Source organism: Arvicanthis niloticus, chromosome 17 (assembly GCF_011762505.2).
Source record: "Arvicanthis niloticus isolate mArvNil1 chromosome 17, mArvNil1.pat.X, whole genome shotgun sequence".
NCBI lineage: Eukaryota > Metazoa > Chordata > Mammalia > Rodentia > Muridae > Arvicanthis > Arvicanthis niloticus.
This window is the reverse complement of record NC_047674.1, coordinates 51,826,121-51,852,057: the sequence shown is the minus strand read 5'-3', so window position 1 is coordinate 51,852,057 and position 25,937 is coordinate 51,826,121. Positions and strand designations below refer to the sequence as shown.

Genomic DNA, 25,937 nt, shown 5'->3' with positions numbered 1-25,937 from the left:
GACCATTTATAAAGGGATCTATCTAATGCCCTCTTTGGCAGGCAGTAGTACATGTGGAGTACTCATACATTAAAAATAAATAAATAAATAAATAAATAAATAATGAAATTATTCCTAATGATGTGTAGATTGGTGCCTATCGCAAAGAAGCTTCATCCAGTGACTGATGGAAACAGATGTAGAGATGACAGACAAACTGGGCGGAGGTTGGGGAATCCTGATGAAGAGTAGGGAGGAAGGATTATAGGAGCCAGAGGTGTCAAGGATACCATAAGAAAACCCATAGAATCAACCATCCTGGGGCTCCTGGGGGCCCACAAAGAGTGAACAGACAACCAGGAGCCTGTATGGTTCTCACCTAGACTCTCTGCATATACGTTATGGTTGAGTAGCTTGGTGTTCTTGTGGAACTCCTAACAGTGGGGCTGGGGGCAATCTCTGACTCTTGCCTGCTTTGGGGAAGCTTTTCCTCCTACTTAGTTTCCTTCTCCAGCCTTAATGTGGGGAGAGGTGCCTGGTTTTACTGCAACTTGATTCCCCCGGAGGCCTGCCCTTTTTTGGGGGATGGGGGAGCGAATGAGGAGGAGTGGGTTGGGATTAGAGGGGAGACTGAGGTTGGGATGCCATAAAGGACAGAATAAATTTTAAAAAGGAAAGAAAATGCAGAGTATCTAAAATTCTCAGAACTCTGAATGCTATTGTTTGTTGGGCCCCATTTTGGCCCTAGTTTGGGCCTTGTGGACAAACCTGAACCTGGCTCGAGTTTTGGGACCTATCTCAGTCACTTCCGTACCGGGGTGACTCAACAAGACCTGTTTGGCCCTGCCTCTGACCAGCTGTTGTTAATGTAGAGCTTTGCCATTGGCCCTGTCAGTCACCCACCCCACACCCTCCGTCACCCTTCCCTGCCCCCATGTCATCTCACCCCTCCAAAACTCCTCCTCCCTGTGCTCTGGAGTTTATGTAAGCCAGAGGCTGATACAGTAAAGTTAACGTTTTGCTTCAACAAGACTCCCGGCCTGCTGTTTCTTTTGGGCCATAAACACTCACCCTCCCGCTCAGCCCCTGAAAGACCTGGTGTGACCTGTATCTCTCTCCTCTTGCCTGGACCTGCCATCAAGGAGCCAACAATTATTTATCCTAAGCACATTCACTAGTCTCCCTACTAGTTCTCTTCTTGAACATTTCTTCTAACAGAATAACCATGATGTCTCTCTAAAACACTTCCTTACAGAAATATTCCTCTACCTTCTACAACATCAATTGAGGTTAGATCAGGGCAGGGGCTAGAGTTTTGGTTTTTATTGTTGTTGTTGTTGGCTACTTTCTAAAACATTTTTATCTAGTTTATCTAGTTTGATTGCCTTTAAAGCATGTTTTAAAATAATTTGTATTTTATAATTCTGAAATGCTCAGGTTCTATTTTGTATAAATAAAATTAAATTGAGATCTTTCTGATGACACTGATGGATTGATTGATAGGAATGAGATGTTGGCCCAAGAGTAAATTTTAACAGATTTTATCTGTTTGACAACCTTGGTAAAAAAGGTTGGCTTAAGATTGGTAACTCAGGGTTAGAGTCATTCAGAAACCAGATATATAAAGATAAGATTTAAGAACAATGTCTCTTTAATGAGATATTAAAAGCTGCACTATCATGTATTCATATGTAAGAATTGGCAGCAAAACTTTGTAACATAAAGATAATATACTTGGTGTTGATTTTAGAGAAAATAGATTGCTTAAATCGTTAAAAATTGGTTTTGTTTCTCAAAATTATGGTTATATATGTTACAAAAGAAGCATAAAAATATAGTTAAACTGCCAGTATTCCATTGGCTACAGTTGGTAGTTCAATTGTGAGTTGGAGATTTTTTGAAACTCTCAAACTTAATAAAAAAAAAAAAAAGATACAACACATATCTTTTAAAGTTTAAATTTAAAGTTAAAAAAAAATTGCTCAGTTCAGGCCTAGCCAGGCCTCAGAGAACAGGCCGGAGATTAAGAGCATTTACATTTGAATTAAGACAATGCAGACTGAGCTCTGCAGCTCAGGTGCCAAGGGTTTCTTTTTTTCCTGGGTCTTCAGGAACAGATCCTAGAAATGGGTTAGGAATTTGCCTTTTGTCTTCATTGTTTCTTGTGAGAAGAGGGATAAATCTAAGACCCAAAGACTTTACAACAGTCTGTGGGCTGAGAGTTATGATTATGCTGGAGACATTAAAATTATGCCTACTTCCCTCCATGAGTTATAATTGTACCTGCTGATAAAATATTGCTCAAATTATATATATATATATATATATAGTTATATAGTTATATAGTTATATAGTTATATATATATAGTTATATATATAGTTATATATATATAGTTATATATATATATAGTTATATATATAGTTATATATATATAGTTGTTACTTTGATACTAGAAATTAGAGTTTAAATCTTTTAGTGTATATTATTCATTGTGTGATACTTTATTAGCGGATTTCTCTAAAGGAGTTTTTCTGCAAGCCCTTGCTCCAATATAACTAGCTTTAAAATTTTGGAGTACTTGTTGCTCCAGAAAAGATTCAAAGGCAGTATCTTTTCAATATTTGAGACCTCAGTTATATCCTAAGCAGATTGTGGCACAGAAAATTCTAATTAAAAAAAAAAAAAAGATATTTGGGGTTAGAGAGATGGCTCAGTCATTAAAGGCTAGACTTATAATTAAAAATAGAGAAATTGAATTCCCAGCAACCACATGGTGGCTCACAACCATTTGTGGTGGAATCTAGCGCCCTCTTCTAGCTTGTAGGTGTACATGCAAAAAGAAAATGGTTTGCTTTTGAACTGATTTGAGTTTAATAATTTTCAAAAGTTGTTAAGAGATATTAATTGGCTAAAATCTTATCTTAAGCTTACTATAGGAGGATTTAAACCTGTTTGATATTTTCAAAGGGATACAAGTTTTAATTCACCTTGACAATTAACTAATAAAGGAGAGATAGCTTTGCTGAAAATAGAGTAAGCTGTTAGTTATCAACGGGTAAATTATATAGACTATAAATTGTTGGCTGTTTGTGTTATTACTACTCATATGTCCACAGCAGCCCTTTGACAAAAGAAACTACTAATGTGGATTTATCTTTCTTCATCTACAAGTAAAGTTTAAACATCCTATTATAAAATTATAATTGTGTTAATACAAGATTATATGATAAAATCCTAAAAAACATTTTAGATAAAAGGTTTATTCCTTATTCCAAATAGCAATTAAATTGGTTATTGAAAAATAATGATATTTGGCCTATTACATGACAAACTTTTTAGACAAATTTGATAATCATTTGTTATAGTTTTTCTCTATACATGCTTTTATATTTCCTAAAATTCACTATGCATGCAGCCCTATAGAAAAGATGTTTGCTATATTTACTATGTTTACAGATTACTCATCTATTGAGAAGACAGTATATGCAATTAAATCACATATTTATTTTCTTGAATTTCCCCTGCTTCAACACAAATAGTTAAATTATGTGTTATAGCCACTGTTTGGAATGCTAAAAAATCAAGCTTTCAATTTATATACTCATAGCCAGTATATGGCTCATGATTTATAATTGCTTAAAATTGTTTCTTTCTTGGATATAGCTAATTCTCAAATTTTATTTATAAAAATACAGCTTAATTTATGAAGCATGTACTGTTTCTTAACTTTATAAGACATTCAAAAGCTCTTTGGATTGCCTGAACCCCAGGGCAATGCCAGAGCAGATTTATATACTAGACATATTCTAGGCCTTTCAAAAATAGTTGGCCATACAATCTTATTCTTTACAAAATCAAAATAATAATAGCTTAAGACAACAATTTGTCATTTCTAGAAAGTGTGCAAGTTAAATTGCAAAAACCTGTTCTCAATATTTTCAATTTTTCATAATGGTCTTAAGCCTTGAGGACTTATATGTAATCAATTTTGGAAAATAGATGTTACTCATTTTTGATTTATGTACATGTGACTTGACACCTTTTAGACTTTTTAGTTGCAACTACTTTAACAAGAGAGCAAGTAAAAATATAATTAGTTATTGCCTATATTATTTTCCTGTGCTTGGTGTTCCATATCAGACTAAGATAGATAATGGAACTGGCTATTACAGTTATTTGGCTACAGTCAAACATTTGAGATGTTTTGTTGACAATTTAATATTACTGATATTTCCTTATTATCCTCAAGGACAAGAAATTATAAAAGAGATTATGAAACTTTAAAATAATATTTTTATAACTCTCTAAATGTGGGGGAAAACAGCTAATGGTGCTTCTTCTCTGGTTTTACAAGTAATTCTTAAAAATTGGCTTTTTAAACTAGAAAGGTGGAATTATACCCCGCAAGGTCACCAAAAGCACATCTTGCTTTTGTCTTATTTTAAATTTTCTGCAAACTGATGCTAAAGGTCAGTCTGCAGTGGATCGCCACTGGCATCCAGTTACTTCAAACTTATTTGCCAGAGTCTTGTGGAAAGGCCCCTTAACAGTACTTGGTGTGGTCCCAATCCTGTTCTAATTTGGGATCGTGGATCAGTCTGCATTTTTTAGAAAAAGAGAATGGAGCCTGATGGCTGCCTAAAAGACTGGTCCTCAAGTGGACACAGATCTTGGGCCTAATAATTATGATTCTAATGATAAAGATGGCTCAAAATCTTTATCAACCAGCTGATTTAATAATCTTCACTCTTACTGGAGAGTGTTTGTTATCATTACTTAAAGCCACCCACCTGGTGGCCAGACTTTGTGTCTGATCCCTGCTAATTAGCAGTTGTTGGATTAGATGATGAAACACTTCCACTTCCAACCTTATTTTCTACATTGTTTGGATAATCATGTTGCTTTTAACCTTTGAACCTTGTATTTTAAGCAGATTGATTGCCTTCCCACAGGATCGCTCTCAGCAAGTTCAGCTATTCATCATGGCAGTTACACATCACTGTGAAGAACTGCATCTAGTACATGCCCACAGGTCCTTTGGTCTGAATGTGGTCTTGGTCTAAAGAGTGTGCCAATGATGGCCGGTTAGTCAATGATGGGTAAGAGTGTTTTGAGCTCCTATAAACCTAAGGCAGAGGCATACATCAATATGCTATGTATGATTTCCTCAATGACAGGTAATATAGGAATAATATAAACACCAACCTAAGCCAGGCACGGTCCCCTGGCCACTCTTGACCCTAGACAGGATGAAATATTGTGCCCCGTCCAGATATTGGCACTGCCATCTTAAAAAATTAAGAGGGGAACTGTGCCCTTCCCCCAGGCCTGAGAAGGCCTGCAAGTCATTTACCACAATAGACCAAGCAACAGTAGGACCTAGGAGATGCATTGCATTACCAGCCTTGGCACTTGGAGCCTGTTACCTGAGCTAAGAAGAAGGGACTGCCTGCTGAGCTAGCCTTGACAACTTCTGGACTGCCATCTCCTTACCTAGCCCCTGGGCTGAACTGAGAAGAGACTCTGGGGAGTGGGGCTTCCCCTTTATATGTAAAAGCAAATTATTAAACGTCGGGACTTGACCAGAATACTTTGTCTTGACCGCAAGTTTCTCTCGCCCTCCATTCCTGTTCATTCCTAGGCTTCCTCTCAGGAGAACCCAATTACTCGTGGCTGCAGGCAGCTACAAAGAAAGAAAGAAAGAAAGAAAGAAAGAAAGAAAGAAAGAAAGAAAGAAAGAAAGAAAGAAAGAAAGAAAGAAAGAAAGAGAAAAAGAAAGAGAGAGAAAAAGAGAGAGAAAAAGAGAGAGAGAAAGAAGGAAGGAAGGAGAGAGGGAGGGAGGAAGGAAGGAAGAGGGCAGAAGAGACACCACCTTTGAGGCAAGAAGAAGCCAGGGCAGATATTCTGGGAAGGATGTATGATGCATGCACAGGAATCTGCATCCTGGGGAGAAAAAGCCACATCAGGAACACATTCTCCAGTAACAGCAAGCAGGCTCAAAGACAGATGGAGGCTGTAAGATGGGAGAAATCAACCCAGATAGCCTTATTGACCATTTGGGCACTATCAGAAGAGGCCAGAATAATGGCTTGTTGATTAAGCAGAGGAACTCTACTCTGGAGAAGCAGAATACAATCAAGCCAAGAGCTGAAGCCTGTGGAACACTGTGTGCACAGCCTTCTGTTGCAGTTAATAACACCTAGGTGCTATAATACACTGAGGGTCCAAACAGTCTCAAGAATGCACCACTGGGGGAAGCCTGACTCATTCATATGTCTAAATGAAACCTAAATATATTAGACTCCCAGTAATTTTCTTTTCAATGACCCAGTTTATCGTGTGTACTCTTTTCCCCCCTTCTAGCCCTACTTTAAAAACAAAACAATTGTCCTTCACTCTTCTTGACAGAAGACTAGGGATGTGATCTTACTTAAAACTATTCTTGGATTTCAATGCTATAGTTCAAAGGATCTATCTAAAAATATCAGTCACCTGTGTGATAGACAGGACTTTGTACTGCTAATTCAAAATCTACATTTTTAGATTTTAGAAACACATCGACTCCTTCTTCTTCAGTAACAAAGGTCATTCGGTTTCCCATAGCAAAGATGGTAAATACTGGTCCATACTAGAATAAAACACAAAAACACAAGTATATTAGTAAGCATCTCTAAATCATGGGTTCTGGATAACACAGTTTTCCTCCAGGATACCAATACTTAGACTGGAGCAATGGCTCACTGATTGAGGATGTGTACTGATCTTGCAGAGGATCCAAGTTCAGTTTTTAGCACCACATTGGACAGTTCATCAGTCATCTGTATATAACTCCAGGTGATCTGACGCCCTCTTCTGGTCTCCACAGGCACCTATACACCTGTTCACATTCACGAGTGCACAAGCACACATGAATACCTCTCTCTCTGTCTCTGTCTCTGTCTCTCTGTCTGTCTGTTGTCTCTCTTCCTCCCCATCCCTCTCCCTTTCCCTCCCTCCACCGCCCTTTCTCTCTCAAGTCCTGGCTCTTTTCAAATGTGCCTTTGTCTTTGCTGTTTTATTTATTCTTATTTATTCTGCTCTTTTTGTTGAATGTGAGAACACTGCCTCACTACCTTTTACCTCACCCCGTGTCACCCTGACATTCATATTCAGTGGGAGCTTGAAAAACTGGGGTATACCAGAGTAAAGCCCCACTCTGGCGCCCAGGAGTCCTTGGCCTGCCCCGCCAACCACAGTGAACTGCATTTTCAGCTACTGGTGACAGGTAAGAGAAGAGGCGGTATTACAGAGCTTGGGGATGACAATTGAGAATTAGGCTGGAATGGGCACAGAATCAGCAGCATTTTCCACTAGAGGTGTGCTGACATGCTCTCATGTGCATGTGTGTGGAGGTATAAGCATATAGAGGACAGAGGTCAACACCTCCTTGGTTTTCCTCCTTGGCTCCCATCTGATTTCTTGAGATAGAGTCTCTCCCTGAACCAAGAACTCAGGGACTGGCTTTTTTGCCTTCTGTGTTTTGTTTGTGTGTTGGTCAGAGAGTGGGTGAATGGCTGATCTTTCCTGTTTTGAGTCTTTTAGCTTACATGGTTTAAAGGTCTCTGATGCACTTTTTATTATCCTGACCACGTAATAAGAATAAGTCTTAAAATTAGAATTACCTTCTAGGATTCAAACATCAGTAGTGCTGTGGCTTTTGAGTACTAGAGAAAACACACACACACACACACACACACACACACACAGTGTCACATGACATAATGGAAAGCTCTTATTGTTTCAATTGACCCAGAAAACTACAGAACCCTCACACATATTTGATCTGAGATAGCCTTCTCTAACATTCCTTAAAAATTAGCAAACTTATATGTCCATGGAAGGCTATGGGAAACAAAGAAATACTTTTAGGAAAAATCCTTTTTCATCTTTCATGTACTAGACTAGTGAACATTTCACATAATTATGGTATCCAGTATGGTACAGGTATAAACAAATTTATATGTTTAAACAAAGATTAAAAGTATATATTACATCTTTTTCAAAGAAGTACAAGATTAACACAATACAATCATAAAAAAAATAAATTATGCATTTCCCCACAGGCAAATCTACCTTTGGAGTTTATCCTGAGGAAACAGTCAAATTGTTGGGGTCCAGGAGTCGCCCCACAAAGGACATGAACACTGATCTCAGTTAAACAGAGATGGTTTGTTGAACAAACACCCTGACTGATCAACTAGAGCAACAGCTCAGGCTACAGAGCCGAAAGCTTCACTCTGGACATTTCTCAGGGCCAGTTTATAAAGGCTAATACCAGAAAAACCATAATGTGTTCAGCTCAGGTGCTGGAAGTGCTGCCCAGTAGTCTGCCCTGACTCAAGCTATTTTAAACATTACAGTTCATATTGACCTTTAATTTGATGGGTCCTAAGTGAAGCTTATATGGTGGAATTTCTTAGGATTAACAAACCTCATACAGTACTTAACAGGGTATGTTGTCAGCATGACCTTAGTCAAGTTATTTTTCTGGGTCAATGACTGGCAGGCATATTACAGCAACAATCTGAAATATCTGGCAGGTATCGAACAAATTGGCTACAGCTATGCCAGGAGTGCAGGCTTCGACCAAATAGGTTTTAAATGTACAAGTACATGCATGTAAGAATATCCATTGAGGTATTGGTTCGAACAATGAAAAGCAGGTAGCAGCAGCCCATATCACCCAACTACTGAATTTAAGTAAAATATCCTCTTTATTTGATGAAATACAGCCATTAAAGACTAGAATATGGCTCAGTGGACAAAGTGCTTGCTGTGCAAAAATGAGGATCGGAGTTCAAATCCCCAGACCCCAGGTAAAAACTAGGCATAGAAGCTTGCATCTCTAATTCTCCAGAAGGGGGGTGGGGAGGGTGGGGGGGTGGAGGACCCAGAGACAGGCAGTTCCCAGAGACCGGTTAATCAGCCAGTCTAGCTGAAAGGGTGAGTTCCAGATTCAGTAAGAGACCTTGTCCCAACAAAATACAGTAGAAAAACGAATTAAGAAGGCACCCTGGTGCAAATCTTTGAACTCCGTGTGCTTCTGCAGGCATGGATTGGAGCACCTACATATGAGTGGAGAGAGAAAGAGAGAGAGATAGAAAGAGAAATACTAAATGATAAGGAAATATTATTCATATATTGTGTTTACATATATATGGGCATGCGTACATCACAGCACCCATGTGGAGGTCTGAAAACAATCTGAGAGAACTGATTCTCTCCTTCCACCATGTGGGTTCTTTGATTCAATCACAAGATATCAAGCTTGGCAGCAGACACCTTTGCCCACTGAGCCATCTTGCTGGCCCTCCACCTTATTTTTTGAGACAAAGTCTCTTTCACTGAACTTGGAGGGGTTGGGGAATGGACTCAGGCTCTTGTGCCTGCTGCAAGAAGCACTTCACCCACCAAGCCATCTTCACAACCAAAGATACAGTAAGATCTTGGCAGGCAAAATATGAATAAAAATTAAAAGGCCAGCCAGTAAAATGCTTAACATTCAGTAGCTGCTTTAAGAATAAAAACACTTACAGTGGTATTCTTTACTTATCTCCTCAGCACAGGGCATAAGGGATGTAGGGACTCAACTATAAAACGAGTATCTTGTGGTAGGGATGGAGAGAGAAAGAAAGAAAATTGGGGAACCTTTAATCTGTAAAGATCAATTTAGTAAAACAAGTTTTATAAAACCGTAGAGTTACTTCTATTTGTGATACAAATTTATTGCTCGTCTTCACAAACTGAAATCATAGAAACTCTTATCTCCCCCCACCTCCACCCCCCCAAAAACCTACAAGCTTATATCTGCATACTAATAAACACGCACTTAAAATACTGCAGGGAATTACTAAGAGGCAAAAGATATATCTACTTCCAACAAGCTGTGTAGAGAAACAGAGAAGACGAATTGCCGGAAGTATGTGTATATCCAATGTTCTAACACTAAATTTAATAAAAGAAAAATTTTAAATTTACTACCTCTCTCCAAACTCCCTGTCACTGCTACATACCTTAACTCTTGCTTTTTCTATAAATTCAAGAGGGGCTTTCCCAAACTCAAATCCAGCTCCGATCCAGGGAATCCAACCCTGGATGCACGGGGGTCCACGCAAATTCTTCCACCAAGAGAGTAAGCAAAGAACACAGCTTCCCAGGACGGCGATTGCCATTGGTGAGAATAACTCCATAATGCCCATCTTCCAGAATCAACAGACGTTTGAAAACGTCCTTCTCCAGGGGCATTTCCTACTCCTCTGCCGACAGAAGAAAATGCACCCAGTCTTGCGAACTTTGAGCAAACTTTGGAAACAAATTCTCTTGCGTAATTGTAGCTCCTTTGCCCCGCCCCGGTTTTTGTTTGATTTTTGTATTGTGGCTGCCTTCCACCTTCGCATTACATTCAAATTCTAACCAAAAAAAAAAAAAAAAAAAAAAAAAAGCTGTAGGTTGAACTGGACTGCCTTGGGTTGGGTTGGGACCTGTGGGCGGGAACACTCCCTGTGGCGGTAGAGCGCGAGTAAACTAGCAGTTTGCAGTGGGCGCTTAGCTACCAGCCAATCAGAGAAGTCGCTGCACCCCAAGAACTACATTTCCCAGAAGCCTCTTGAGTGCGGCTTTGTTTTTCAGCACCTGAGGCCGCAGGACCGGTCCAGCTACCAAGCGGGTGGCGCCTTTGCCGAGCGAAATAGAGGCACATGGTCCCTCCCTGACCTCTCTTGTGCTGAAAAGGGGCGGTGGCGGCAGGGTGGCAGGTTCCCAGGCGACTAGCGGTGCCCAGTGGTCCTGACCTGCTGCTGAATGCCTGTCCCCGAGGAGGAGAAGCTGCTGCCGCTCACGCAGAAATGGCCCCGGACGAGCAAGTTCCTACTGTCCGGCTGCGCGGCAACCGTGGCCGAGCTAGGTACCGGCCGCCCCCGTCTCGGCCTCCCCAGCGAGTGGCCGCGGCATCGTGCTGGGGGAGGGATGGGCGGGCAGCCTCACTCCAGGCTGGAGCATCTTCAGAGGTTGGACCCTCGCAAGGATATGGTCAGGTGCCCAGTAGGCCAGCTTCGGGAGGAGCATGGATTGGAGGTGTCCAGGGTCCTTGTCTTCCCATCCCCAGGGATGTTGTCTTATGCCTGAGTGAGTACTCTCGGGTTCTTCATGAACCCTATACCTCTCTAGGAAACATTTCCCCTTTTGTAAGGATGACTTTTATAGAACCATAATCCATTTATTCACAGTTGTTGGTTTTTTTTTTTTTTTTTTTTCATCCTCCCTGGGATCTTTTTTATGGTTTATAGTCTTATGCAGCTTCAGAGTCTTTTTAAGATTCGAGTTGGGGGAGAAGGAGTGGTGAGTCCTACCTTGAGGGACTTCAATTGTTAACCATTCCTCTGGAACATCTGCTTAAAGGCAGTCAGCCACATCACTGCTCTGAGCCTATACCATGTTTTTCTATAAGGGGAACCCCAAGAAGTAATTTGTATATGTGGTAAATGCAATACAAGGGCAGCTATTGATTGGGGCATTATTACAGTTGATGCAGTAGTGGGTCCTGGATATACAGTTGCAAAGACCCCAGCGTGGCCTTCTTCCAGGCTCCTTGGGGGTGGGGGTGGGGGCACATGCAGAGAAAGACATGTACAGCTGCTGCCTGTTGCAGTGAAGCTATTTCTGTGTATCACAAGAACATCATAGAAAAAACAGACCCATCTGCCTAAGTGAGCCCAAAGAAACAAACAACAACAACAAAAAATAAACAGACCACTCAGAGTGGATTATGGTACCGTGGCATGAGCAGATGGTGTGGTTTTTGTTGTTTTGTTTGTTTGTTTGTTTCAGGAAGGGGGCAGGGAGGTTTTGAGTAACCTGTGGTCTCTGTGAAGCTATTTCAGATTACCCTTACGTTTTCTTGTCCATTAAAAAAAGAAAGAAAGAAAGGAGAATGTCTCTGGTGCATTGGTCATTTGAAAATGCTTCTCAGCCGTCTCTGGTGGAGTTTGATTTATTTTTATGCGAGCACAGCCAGCACACTATCTAAAGGGCTTTGCCCTCTAGACACTTCCCTTCTTGCCTTTGGCCCATCTATTTTGTTTTCTTCTTAGTTCAAGCTAACAGAACTTTTTTTTTTTAATCAGTGATCTTCCTAAATAAAATTCACCAGCTTCTAAAGACGTCTAAAATGAGTCATGAGCTACATTAACGGTTTGATGCCTCCCTGAAGCTCAGTGGCTTGTACAGAAACACTCCTGTAAGACTTGCTGGAGAGAATTGGGTGAAGAATAGGGATGGAAGGCCAAGGAGTCGAAGTTAGTTGGTAAAGGGGGGGGGGGGGGCTATTCAGCACAAGAGCCTCGACCATGAGGCAACGGAAAGGAAAATGAGACAAAAACTGTGTTTTGAGAAGCAGAATTTGTACTTAGTAGAGGCTCCTACCTCTTCATACTCTGTTTAGTTTCATATGTTGATAAAACACTTTTTAAGGGGTGTGTGTGTGTGTGTGTGTGTGTGTGTGTGTGTGTGTACACCACTGGAGTCGTTTTAAGACTCCATATGTATGCAAGATAAGATAATATCTTCTTAGGGACCTTATTGGTTAGATACTAACATTCCCAAAACCTAATGGAAATATATAACACATCCCTTTCCCACCTCTCTCTCTCTCTCTCTCTCTCTCTCTCTCTCTCTCTCTCTCTCTCTCTCTCTCTCGTCTTAGAAAAGGAATTCATGGATTGTGTATCAGGCAGCGGTCACTGAAAATTTTTATGTACTGTAAGCGATGTTCATGAACTTGACTCCATATCCCTCTTAAGAGTTATTCAGGGCATTGTGTGTATCAAGTGTACTATGGGTCAAGTAGCTGAAACATGCTTTCAGATCAAAACAAACTATCTCTAATTCAACATGTAAACAAATTTTCCAGTTAACTAAAATTGGGACTTACAAAGAACTTGTGAATAGGCCACATATAAAACCTATCAGTTCAGAAGTTGCCTCGGTTTGAAGAATGTTGCTACCTCTGTATACAGAGAACGTTCCAACTTCATTGCATCTTCTGCATCTCAAACGTCAGTTCTGTGATTCATTCTCATGCAAGAAGGACATAAGAAATCATAGAATTCCGATTCAAATTTGTTCTAAATTTGTATTAGATCTCAAATGCTAGTGGCTATGGTTAACGAGACAGAACAGGATACCTAAAGCTGTTTCTCACTGGGAAAACTGAAGTGGGTTGGAGATTAAATTTTTTATTGAAAAGAGATCAAGGGTTGTCCTACTTTTGTAGGATTTTTTGTTTTGGCTTTGTGTCTGGGAATGCTTTGGGGCAAGGAGTCTTAGATTTGGGAAGGCGTGAGATTGTACTTTCTAAATTGTCCGTCTTTGACGTTAGATTGTGTGGGGATGGGTTTGGGAGTGTTTCCACAGGTTCCCTAGATGCTGCTGCTATGTTCTCCTACTTCAGAGTCTCCAAATCTTGGGGGAAATGCTAATCCTCTCTGCATGTAGAGGTTTTTGTTGGTTTGTCTGAATGTTTTGGGGGTTTCCTCCCCTACATCTGTTTTCTATTTCATTAGCAACCTTTCCCCTCGATCTTACAAAAACCCGACTCCAGATGCAAGGAGAAGCTGCCCTTGCTAGGTTGGGAGATGGTGCAGTGGGATCCGCCCCTTACAGGGGCATGGTGCGCACGGCCCTGGGAATTGTCCAGGAGGAAGGCTTCCTAAAGTTGTGGCAAGGAGTGACGCCCGCCATTTACAGACACGTAGGTATTTATCTTGATTCTAGCTGGTAAGTTTGTTATGGATTCTGTATTTGCTTTTCTCTTTAACTGTATTCAAAATCCAGCAAACACATTATTCCCACCCCTCTTACTGTACAATAAATCAGTAGGAGGAAATCTTTTCAAGTGTTATTAAGGAATTGCTGCCCTAAATTTTGAGACTAGCGTATGGAAGTATTTAACTTCCATATGGTGCAATGCCCTGGGAATTGTCCAGGAGAGCCTTAGGGAAAGCTGGCCACCTAGGCTAGCTAGATATGGTGAGCAATATATAACATGGGAAGTGACAGAGGAAGACAAGTGGCCTCAACTTCAGACTCCTGCATGCATAACCACACACTGATATGATTCTACACACATGTGAACATATCTACACACCATCTTCACCACACATACACACATATGCATGAAAAGAGAAAGATAATCCAGCATCTTTCATCACTTAATAAATCCTGAAATAAAGGGAGTTGTAATTGTTTCTACTTGGCTGTATGTTCGCAAAGTTTCCATGTGAGTTCTTTAATGGTACGAGACAGACAGACATGAATGATTTACACCCTTTTCTCTTATTTAGAAACCTTAGATACAGTGAAAATTAAAGTTGGTTTGAAATGTAAAGTTCTGAAGGAGCTATCAGCTAATGATTTTCACGGTCTTGGAAAGTTAAAATATATTTACTTTTGCCCTGTACATCAAAGACCAACTAGGCTGGCACAACAGAAGGCAAGGAGCCTTGCTTCATCCAGCTGTGGCACTACATTGTAGCAATGGTGGCGTGGTAGAGGAACACAGGTGAACTTGCCTTTGCCTTTTTTCCTGGGAGAACTATTTCTGTGAGTTATTAGTGGTCATTGTTACAGAGAAAAACCTTACTAACCATGCTTTCAAGGAAGCACCCAGGCTAGTGGGTGTTGTTGCTATGTCAGCTTGTAGAGAGGAGACCGTGAAGTTGATTCCAGAGAGACATTGTGATAAGTGTGGCCCTCTGCCCCTCCACCTATGAGCTGTTTCCTTGGCCCAGAGAGCATCAGTTCTAATCATGTTCAGACTTGCCCTTCTTAACATTCCACTCTCTGAGTAAGTCAGTACGTGAGTTTTAAAAGGGACAGAATTATACACACAAACTTGCACTGTTTTGCAGTTTGTATTTATTTTTATGATATACTAAATCAAACTGCCTGAAATATCCAGAAAATCTCTTGCCTGGGAACCATGTACTGATTTTAATGACGCTGTTTTGTGCCTTTTAAAATGTTTCTCTTTTGGAGCCTGTTGTTGGTCTATGCTTTGACTTTTCTCATTTGTGCTAGCCAGTTTATTGTTCTTCAGCTAAGATCTTTTTTATGTGCTTTAAGCCTGAAAGAGAAGAACTGTCCACGGATTCTCCAGTGCACATGCTTATCCAAAGAGATATCCTCTGTACACCATAGTTGCATGTTTGAGTTAAAATCAACACACAAAGCTATTTTGTGAGGTTGTTTTTCTCTCTGTTTTGCCTCTTCTTTCTGTGGTTGTCTTAGAATTTTATTGCTATGAAGAGACACCATGACCATGGCGACTCAGAAAGACAGACATTTCATTGGGGCTGGCTTACAGTTTCAGGGGTTTAGTCCATTATTGTCATGGCAGGAAGCATGGCAGCATTCAGGCAGACACAGAGAAGGAGCTGGGGGTTCTACATCCTGATCTGCAGGCAGCAGAAAGAGACTGCCACACTAGGTCCACCTTGAGCATAGGACACCTCAAAGCCCACCTCCACAGTGACACACTTCCTCCAACAAGGCTACACCTACTCCAACAAGGCCATACCTCCAAATAGAACCACTCCCTGTGGGCCAAGCATTTAAACACATGAGTCTGTGGGAGCCATTCCTATTCAAACTACCACAATGGTAGTTCTCATGATGGCCAGAATTGAAACAAGAAGACAATTGGAGATCTCTTCTTCCTTAAGCTTCTCTTCAAGCTCCATAACTTGGAGACCCTTAAAACCTCAAGTTGTGTGTAAGTTAATGAATGGATTCAACCTTAGTAAATTAACGTCTGTCAGAAATGAATAAACAAGCACTCAGAACTTTCATGGAGAAGCTCCGAACGGACGATAACAATCTAATTGCTAAAGAATTTGATAGCTGCTGTGTCAGGATATGCAGTATGGGACCAGGATACTGAGAGAAAGGTCAAAGAGCAAGTTTCTGAAGAACGTTGAGTTGAGTCCTAAAAAAGGAAGAGGTCTAACAAAGTAGAGAAGGGAAGCTCTGTTCTAGGACCACCAGACAAGGAATGAGGTCAGCTCAGAAAGTTACTTCCTTAGACAAGGGACTGAGTTTCGGTTTCCATGGTCTGTCTCACGCAGTGTACTCTGGAGGTCGGATGGTCACCTATGAACATCTCCGGGAAGTTGTGTTTGGCAAAAGTGAAGATAAGCATTATCCCCTCTGGTAAGTTTAGTTTTGAAAACAAGATGTTGTGACCCCAAAGGCTTTCAAGTTTATTGATTATATTACATATAAAATTATCCACTTCTACTAAAATTGCTTCTGGTAGCAGACTTGATAAATAATAGAAATTCAAATAAGTGAGAGTTCTTTACGTTTTGTGTCCAAATACCATAGAAGTGTATGTGGGCACAGTTCACATATGTTATTTATTTAATAATTTTATCTTAATAAATTCAAAGACTGGGGGGAGGTTACATGCCTATAACTCCAGCCCTTGAGAAATGGAGGCAGGAAGAGACTTTGGGGCCAGCCTCTGATACAGGTTTGTCTCAAAAACAAATCTTAATAATGAAAATAATTCAATTGGAACATCTTCTGTTGGGGCTTTCTTTTTCAAATGCCATTGTCTTATTTAGCTTTCTATTGTGGTGTTAAAATACCATTACCAGAAGTAACTTGGGGAGGAAAGGGTTCTTTTCACTTACAATTCCAGTCCATCACAGAGGGTCCTCAAGGTAGGAACTCAAAGTAGGAACCTAGAGAAAGGACCTGAAGCAGAGGCTACCAAGTAAGGCTGCTTACTCTTGCTCGGCATGCTTATTCCCCATGGCTAACTCAGTCCTGGCTTGCTCAGCAGGACCACCTGCAGAAGAGTGGCACTACCCAGCTTGGAATAGGCCCTTTCAGAACATCAGATATTTATCAAGAAAATGCCCCACAGACTTGCCCCATCTGGGGGGAGCCATTTTCTCAACTGAGGATCCATCTTCTCGATGACTCTAGCGTGTGTCAAGTTGATACAAGACTAGCGAACACATGATTTTTATTATAGCGGGTCTGTTTTGACGAATATATATAATGTAACACATCAGATCATTGCAATATCGTATACTTTTGTGATTATAATCAAAGGACACCAGTCTCAGTTACACAAATGCTTTGGTTAATTCAAGGCGAGGCATATCTGATAAAATACTTTAAACCCTTACATCTTAACAAATTACCCATGTGCCTTTTATTTGATTATCATTAATCGCAAAATATTTAGTTTTCTGAATGAAAGTATATTCTCTCAGAAAATGTCACCGAAGAATAAACAAACCAGTATCTCTCTCTAGAATCTCTAGAGGCAAGCTTCAAAGCATTGCATTCCCTGAAGTTGTCACTTAGGTTGTTTTGGTTTGGTTTTTTTTCCTATTGTCTTTTTTGTCCCCATTTTTATATTTTTTTCTTTCTTTTGTTTTTATGTTGTAAATGTAGAAGTTCAGAAAAGAGCTTTTAACAATTGTGGGATTTGAACCCAAATACTAATGTCCTCCATTCCAGAGATGTAAGCGTGATGAATTCATTTGATGAACTGTAGACCAAACCTAGTTGTCCTGGGTACTTAGGTGCCTCTGATCCCCCATGACTCACTTAACTTCCTGGACACTGTGCTCTTTGTTTCTCTCCAGTATCTTTTTGCCCCCCTCCTCTGGCCCTCTTTTGTCTTTCCTTCTTGCTTGGCCTGCACCAGGACCAAACCATAGCCTTAGCTGTTTCACAGGGGAGGACCCCATGCTGGGAGAAGAGCATTTTGTCCTTGACTGTTGAGGAGTTTTGTTCTCTTTTCTCTGTATGCCTGGTATGGTCTCACATACCCCTACAGGCTGAGATCCAAATCAACATGTGTGGAGTTGATGCTGAACCTCCAGCTGTTGTCACTGTCACTCGCTTAGCACTAACATGTGGTTAATGCCAACGGCTTATATTTCCACCATAACACTGTTTATTAAGATCACAGTAGCAAGCCAAAGAGATGGTGGCAACTGCCAAGCCAGATGACCTGAATTAATCTTAGGGACTTAAATGCTAGAAAGAGAGAAATGATTCCCATAAGTTGTCTACTTGTCTTCTGATTCATTCTCTCTCTCTCTCTCTCTCTCTCTCTCTCTCTCTCTCTCTCTCTCTCTGTGTGTGTGTGTGTGTGTATGTCTCTATTTCCCTCTTTCTCCCTCTCTCTCTTTCTCTCTCTCTCTCTCTCTCTCTCTCTCTCTCTCTCTCTCTCTCACACACACACACACATACACACTCGTAATATTCTTTTAAATGAACCATAGTAACTCTGTACCATCAGAATTCTTATGGCAGCCTGTCATTATAGTCCTATATTTTTCTTCCTTTTGAAAAGCTCTGGGCTTTGAAGTCAGAGATAAGCTTGAGTCCCTTTCTCCTCCCTTAATGAGTGCCTCAGACAAACTGCCTCTCCCTTTCCACGTTCAGGTCTCTCTACTGCAGAAGCCATGCTCACCTTTAGGCTTCTGTTTCCATAGGACTGGATGAGACTGTGTACAAGTGCCTGCTGACTTAAAAATTTTAATTTATAACAGAAGTGTAGAGGGTAGTTCATAGGGGCTGGAGAGATGCTCAGTGGTTAAGAACACTTCCTGATCTTCTAGAGGACCAGAGTTCAGTTCTCAGCACCCCTATAGCACAGATCATACCCACCAGTAACTCCAGCTCCACGGGATCCAGTCCCTTCTTCTAGCCCCCTCAAGCAATATGTGTGCAAGAGCTTGCTCGCATGTGTGTGCACACACATACACACACACACACACACACAGAGAGAGGGGGGGTTAAAAAATAAAAAACAGAAAGCACCCTGGAAAAAAATAAGGAAAAGGTATCTAGAGACATAGATCCTAAATTAAATATAAATGTTCATTACACACATGAAAAGGGGGCGGCATCACTAACAAAAAATGGAGATTAATTTAAACTTCCTTTAAACCATCATGAAATGCAAAATAAGAGAGCCGTTTATAACACATACTTGCCTGTGATGTGTGATTTGGAGATGCAGGTCTTTAATTGTTATGGTTGAGTCCTGCTTACAGTTGGCTGAGACCAGAGGAGCTTCGGCCTACAAAATGGAGAGAGAATGCTGGCTGTCAAACCTGTCATTTAGGAAACTAGTACAGTCCTGGGTTAAAATTATGCTTTCCCAGCTTCAGCATCCTAGGCTGATTGTATTTCTGTTGTTTCGTTGCCCTACAGAGAGATGCCCGGCCAGTGGAGAGAAATAGTTGGTGCACACGTCCACACTTTCGAAGCCATTTTCCCTCCCTTCCTTTGGATTCAGATGGGAGGGGTCAGATTTTCCCTTTAGGTCCTATTGATCCGTGGACCCACCCACCAGTAAACAGTCAAACTGTCTGCTTTTCTCTCCTTTATGTCTGTCCTTTATCTTGAACCTTCTACCCAGGGCCTGTACAAATGTGGTGTGGTTCTCTTGCACAATCTGTGAAACTAGTGGCAATTTGTTAAAAAACGAAACAAAACTATCTCGTTTTGCAACTAGGAAATCGGTCATTGGAGGGATGATAGCTGGTGTCATCGGACAGTTTTTAGCCAACCCCACTGATCTTGTGAAGGTCCAGATGCAAATGGAAGGGAAACGTAGACTGGAAGGGAAACCCTTAAGGTGAGTCGCTCAGGAAACTGATGCTTTTTTTTCTCCTGTTTTCAGCCACCTGTTTCTTAGACATTTATCTGACGCACTCACACATTTGTAATCTCATCTTTACTAAAGGAAATGACACTAATTCTTTTCCTTTGAAGTTACACTTGTGAAGAGGTCAGAGCAGCCAAATCATCCTTGAGCACTATGGTGTGTTGGGTATCTGACATATCCGGGTCAGACAAACTATATGTGTTGATAACTCTTTGTTCCTCCTTCTAATAAAAAGACAGTTAGGCTAGTCCCCTGTTCCAAGCTGAGGTAAAGAATTTAGAAAGCAGGTCATTGCCATCCAGGCCTGTAATTTCAGCACATGGAGGCTGGGCAGAATTGCAGAGAGTATGAGACCAACCTGAAGTACATAATGAACGCATAAGTGATACTGTGTTTCAAAAGGAGGAGGGGAGGGAGAGAGGAAGAAGGGTAGGTATAGGGATAGGGATATGGAGGGAGGGAAGGAAGGAGGGAGGGAGGGAGGGAGGGAGGGAGAGAGGGAGAGAGAGAGAGAGAGAGAGAGAGAGAGAGAGAGAGAGAGAGAGAGAGAATATGAATGAATATGACTCATGTGCCCTGGTATGAGCCCTAACTTTGTCACCAACTTTGTTGGTATCCTGTGAGTCCCTTACCACCCAGTCTCTGAATCTTCATTTTTAAAGGGGATTCTTGATGGTTAACACTACTGTCTTGAAAGATCTCGGTTTCCTTCTTGATGAGAATATAGAAAGTTCGGGTATTGCTAATTTCTTGTAGCCTGTTTCCCCCTGGGAAAGGGTGAGCTCTGGCCGATGGACCCCTACAGGAAAGTGTAGCACGGAGTTGAGTTGAGTCTGCAGACATATGCTCCTGGAAGCACTGTCTTTAGCTAAGCTGGACTGGATGGGACCTTCCTTGGCCGGTCAACCACTGACCACTGCTCTCCTGCCCTCTCTAGCCTGCTCTGCTGTAACTTGGGCTCCCCTGCAGACTTTGAAAAGTGTGTGGGGTGCACATCTAGCCAAGAGACAGCGCTCTGACTTAGCCAGTGGGTTACCGAATCCCAGGGCCCACCCTGATGCTTTCTAACATCTAATATCCGAGAATCAGTAAAAATAAATTTGTTTGTCTGGAGAGAAAAAAAAAGCAACAGATACTTGTTTTCAGCTGGGCTCTAGTTGGTTTTATTTTTTTATGTTGGCTTCTTGATTTTTTTTTTTTTTTTTTTTTTTTTTTGTTCCTAGTATTGGTAAGTTTTGGTTGATGCCATTGTAAAAGAGAAGCAAAAGAAGGAGGAAGAGGATGAGGAGGAAAGGAAGGAAGGAAGGAAGAAGGAGGAAGAGGATGAGGAGGAAAGGAAGGAAGGGAGGGAGGGAGGGAGGGAGGGAGGAAGGAAGGAAGGAAGGAAGGAAGGGAGGGAGGGAGGGAGAGACGGACATAAGACAGACACAGACAAAGCACAGAGCAATTATACATGTCAAAATAGTAGTACATTGTCCTTTGGTGAGATTCCGAGACTGCAATGCCTACATAAAAGCCACGTATTTAGCAAGCAAAAAGTGTGGAATTCCAATCCAGATCCTTTGGGGCCACATAAGCCTGGATGGTTCTTCTGTAACAGACAGTGCTCTTGTTTCCAATGCCAAATTGAGCTTCAGTTTTTACCTGCATACAGAAGAGTGAACTCAAGATAGGATGGTAATTTTCACAAAGATTATATTATTTAATTTTAAGAATTCCCAGATTGTCTTTTCTGTTTTCTAACCAAAAACATTATCTTGCTTATGAGATAAAAGATTTTTAATTTTCGGTTTATTATTATGTTATGTATATGGGTGTTTTGCCTGCGTGTGAATCTGTGCACTACACATGTGAAGGGGGCCAGAAAAAGGCATTGGATCCCTTGACACTAAAGTTAGATACTGTCATGAGCTGCCAAATGGGTGCCAGGAATTGAACCCAGGACCTCTGGAAGAGCAGCCAATGCTCTCAAGTACTGAGCCATCTCTCCAGCCCAAGATGATAGGAGAGTGTGTGCTGGGTTTGCATTTCTTTATTTTGTTTTATGATGATAAGGATCAAGCCTGGGGACTTGGGCATATTAAAGAAGTGATCTACTATTGAGCTACACCCCTGGCCCCAAGTCAGTGGCTGGCTCTTTAGTATTGTTTCAATATATGTGTATATATTATGTGTATGTATGGTCCCTGTATCAGCAATAAAATTGAAGGCTAACAACTATTACTTCCTTCTGTAATTAATGTGAGAGTTAACAATATAAAAATACCAAAAGTTGTATTTTGGTCATCATGACAGAATTTATGGTGCTGCCCGTTAAAAATGTTTAAATCTTGTCAAGCATAGCAGTACACACCTGTAATCCTAGTACTCCAGAGGTTGAGGCAAGAGAGCCTGTGCTAAATCACAAGACTAAAGACTAGAAAAGAAAAGGAGAAAGAATGAAGACAGGAAGGGAAACGACTAGAGAGATGCGTCAGCGGCTAGGACTACAGGCTGTCCTTGCAGAAGGCCCACGCTCAGGGTCCATTCCAGGTGATGCCTCACGAGCATCTGTCACTCGCTCCGGTTTTAGCAGAGTCCAGGGCTCACCTCTAGCCTCCATGCAAACTGCTCATACATACAAAACAAATAGACCACTTTTTAAGGAGAAATGTTTGAACCAAAGGTTGGCCTTTCAACAACAAATTATTCAGTTATCCAGAAATGAGACTTTTATAATCTTTTCATTTCTAATGATTCTGAATAAATATCATTCCATTCCTAATTGTATCTGTTGACTTTCATTGACCTGTACAGATCTGTCTGTGAGACCTGGAATCTGAGAACCTTAAAGAACGGGGCGAACTGCAGTCTAAAGCTGTAGACAACCTTACTTCAGTTGCAGTATAATTTTACACACTAACGTAACACAGAAAGCAACGAGCCAAGGAAGGTCGTTTGAGTTTAGAACAACATCATCAGGGAAACACGTAAATAAATGCCAATAAGTTCATACTACAGATTAACAGAGCAGCCCTTGCCCAGAACTTCCTCAGGACAGATCAGTTTAAGTGCAATTGTCTGGCACTTGCCATAGATTGTATCTGGGAAAGCACGATAGCAAGGCAGAAGGGATGCCCAGGTTCAGAGTACATGAAGGACAGCATTCAGCAGGTCCTTTCACCAGACTGGGTTCTAGAGCTGTGTTCCAACATCCAACAAGAATAAACATGTCTTATAAGTTGAATGCTAGGATTTGTCGAAGGAGGCACAAAATCACGTCCAAGAATAATCCAGGGAACAAAAACGTGCTTGACGTAAAAGGCCGTCTGCCTTTTCTCCGGGAGCCTTCCTCACCGCTAGCTCCCCAAGGCATTGTTCACCAGGGGTCATTTCTGTGTTCATGTTCTGACAGTATCTGAAGTGAGAATTTTGGTTTCTTTAAAAACACAGAAATAGCATAAGAATATGGTTTTTATTTTAATCTCAGGTGTGGGATATGGAGCTGCTTCGAACTGTCCTCAAGAGCTGACTGTGATTTGCCTCATGCTCTAGCAGGGGCGTGATTTTGCCAGCTGCAGATAGTTTTTGGGAGTCTGCAACATTTGGAATTCTGGGAACTTTTCAGAGGCTATACAAATAAATGCTAGAGCCCTGGTAGAAGGGATGGGTTGACTGGCTGCTGGTTGGATGAAGTTTGTCGAAGTTTGTCAAGTAGTCCTCGGTAAAGAGAAGAGAAGAAATTAGACATCCTGACAACAAAGATCAAACTTGTCTCAAGGAACTCAACACCCCTAAACAGCAGGAAGTAGTCTAATGATATCATCACCCACTTCCCCCTGTATCCTTTTTTTCTCTCCTACCCAGTGTTAGAGGGTTGGAAAGGAAGAAGTAAGGGTAAAAGAAAAAAAGAACCCACCAAGTAGCCCAAGGTCTGGTTACAAGCATCACCTGAAGGTGAAATTTGCACATCTGCCTTCCAAACACAAGAATACATAGATAACGTGTCTCTTATTTTTCTCAGATTCCGTGGAGTACATCATGCTTTTGCAAAAATCTTAGCTGAAGGAGGAATCCGAGGGCTTTGGGCAGGCTGGATACCCAATATTCAGAGAGCAGCCCTTGTGAACATGGGAGGTAACACAGCTTGCTGACTGTCTAAGCCATAATCTCTGTTATGAGCACTGGTATCAGGGATCAGGGTATGTGGAAGGTATTTTTTATTTTTCACTAACTCGAACCAGTGATGGTAACTAGCATGTTTTCATCTCAATCACTGATGTATGAAAAGGACCACATTTTCACCTCAGGCAGTGATGTATGAGAAGGACTAAAGGCAGAAACAAAACAAAACAAAATCCTGTTCCCCTAGAGAGAATAGGAAGAGTGGTTTCTGAGGCCTCCTACCCCAGTCCAGATCGCCCTTTGAGATTAAAACTGAAATGTGTAACTGACAGTCACCCTGCACAGATGCCCAACTTTCTCCCCACCTGAGGCTCTGCCCCTGTTCTGTTGGAAATGTTCCTTATCAGCATGGCCTGCAACCTGGGGACAGGAACATCCTCCCACAATGCATCTCTGCCCTTCACGCCTCAGTTTTAATTGCTAATTTCCATTTTGAATACCATAACCATAAAGTTTCAATTGGCCAGTTATACATCAAGGAAGCTAGAAAAGACTAAAAGACTAAAACCTTTTTTTTTTTTGAAGGCTAAGCTGGGAGGACCATGAGTTCAAGGCCAGCCTGAATCATAAAGTTATAACTTTGTCCAAAAAAAAAAAAAAAAATTAAGTCGTGTCAGACAAATATTCTTATTCAGGAAATGCTTTTTAATATGGTAATGTATTGCTAATGAAGCCACAAGCTATGCTAACTATTATTTAAGAGGGAAAACATTTTAAAATTAAATTATATGTTGACAGATACCTTTACTGAGAAGTTACATATAGCAGTCCCTAAGAAGATACATTATTTTAAATGTATATGTCTAATTTTACAACTTTGAACTCTAAAACCTATAAACATTTCACAGCATCAAGAGGCTAATGGCCATTCCACTGCTACACAGAGAGTCCTTGAAGTCGGCAGCGACTGTTTTAGACTCCGTGGGTACATCTACGCCACGGTTACTGTTATGTGTACAGTTATGTCATTACATGGTTACCAGCCATGTGTATTTGCCAAAATGAACATGAAATCTTCACGAGAATTAGCATGTAAAAAGATTCATAAGCAGTAGTAAACAGGGAAGAAGCAGCTTGCCGTTTTTTGTTAAGAATACAGAATTTGAGGTGTAGAAATGAAAGATGTGTTGTTCCTGGCTTCCTAGGTTTGCATCTCTGAGAATTGTCATTTTGTGTATATATCCACAGCTTCCTAGAAATGTAGATGGCAAAGCTACCAACTACTCCCATCTTCTGGAATCATCTTAAACCCACCCCCCTACACCCACCCACAAATACTTCAGTATCCCCAGTGACCTTCCAACAGGCCATACCATCAGACTACCAGCTTGACCTCTGCCACAGCCATCGGACTGGCTTCTTCCCCCATCCTCCAAGTTGTACAGCAGCGTAGCTATCCGAAGAGGTTTATCTAAATTACCAATCCAACATGCCGTGCATGTTCTTATCACCTTCTGCTGGCCCCTCATTAGATAACAAAGTGGAAATTTTGGAACATAACATAGGATGCTGCAGAACTTGCCACATGCTTTCAGCTCCCTGCTCAGTTCATCTTGTTTGCCAGGGATACAGAAGAAAGCCAGGAGCTGAGAGACCACGCCCCCGTGAGCTGAGAGGCCACACCCCCGCGCCTACAAAGCTGCTCCTCACTCTGCTTATGCTCTTGTCCTGTCTTGTGATTAGTCTTTGTCTACACATCCCTTTAATACAAAACTAAACCATTGTCTCTGCCCGTGTATTATCCCTAAACCTCCCACAGGCCCTATCCCATAGCTGGCGCTGGTCATGCTAGATGTCATTTACTGTCTTGAGTTCTCTAAGGTCATTACTATCCTTGGCCTCTAGTGTGTGTCTGTATCTTTGACTACATGGTGAGCCCCTGAAGGCAGCAGCCATAATTTGTTTTTCTCTTCTTTTCCCCACTGTCTTTCATACTGACTCATCAAATGCTCAGGGCTTAGTCAGTGAAAGAATCCTTCCTCAGATGGCTGGTATGATGCTCAGGAATGAATACGTAACATTTTTGAGAGTTCCAGTAACAGGGCACTTAAACGT

General features: G+C 41.2%; 2 protein-coding genes across 6 annotated transcripts in view; one reads left to right on the top strand and one right to left on the bottom strand.

Annotated features, from left to right (window-relative positions):
• The window catches only part of Cyp39a1 (cytochrome P450 family 39 subfamily A member 1), a 74,475-nt gene extending 64,071 nt beyond the window's left edge, over window positions 1-10,404 (bottom strand). The window contains exons 1-2 of one of the 2 annotated variants that reach the window (XM_034521098.2): window positions 10,033-10,404; window positions 6,473-6,608 (exon numbers count right to left, since the gene is read on the bottom strand). In XM_034521098.2, coding sequence (XP_034376989.1) covers window positions 6,473-6,608; window positions 10,033-10,218 — 322 coding nt within the window. In that variant the 5' untranslated portion in view covers window positions 10,219-10,404. The remainder of the gene's footprint in view (window positions 1-6,472; window positions 6,609-10,032) is intronic. The other variant, XM_034521099.2, reaches the window with a different exon arrangement.
• A 226-nt stretch (window positions 10,405-10,630) lies between these two features.
• The window catches only part of Slc25a27 (solute carrier family 25 member 27), a 30,491-nt gene continuing 15,184 nt past the window's right edge, over window positions 10,631-25,937 (top strand). For all 4 annotated transcript variants that reach the window (XR_013104686.1, XM_076915245.1, XM_034521587.2 and 1 more), the window contains exons 1-5: window positions 10,631-10,922; window positions 13,579-13,770; window positions 16,141-16,225; window positions 19,566-19,688; window positions 23,722-23,834. Coding sequence is in view for 3 of the 4 variants with exons in the window: in XM_076915245.1 (XP_076771360.1) it covers window positions 10,820-10,922; window positions 13,579-13,770; window positions 16,141-16,225; window positions 19,566-19,688; window positions 23,722-23,834 (616 nt within the window). In the remaining variant the exon portion in view is untranslated. The remainder of the gene's footprint in view (window positions 10,923-13,578; window positions 13,771-16,140; window positions 16,226-19,565; window positions 19,689-23,721; window positions 23,835-25,937) is intronic.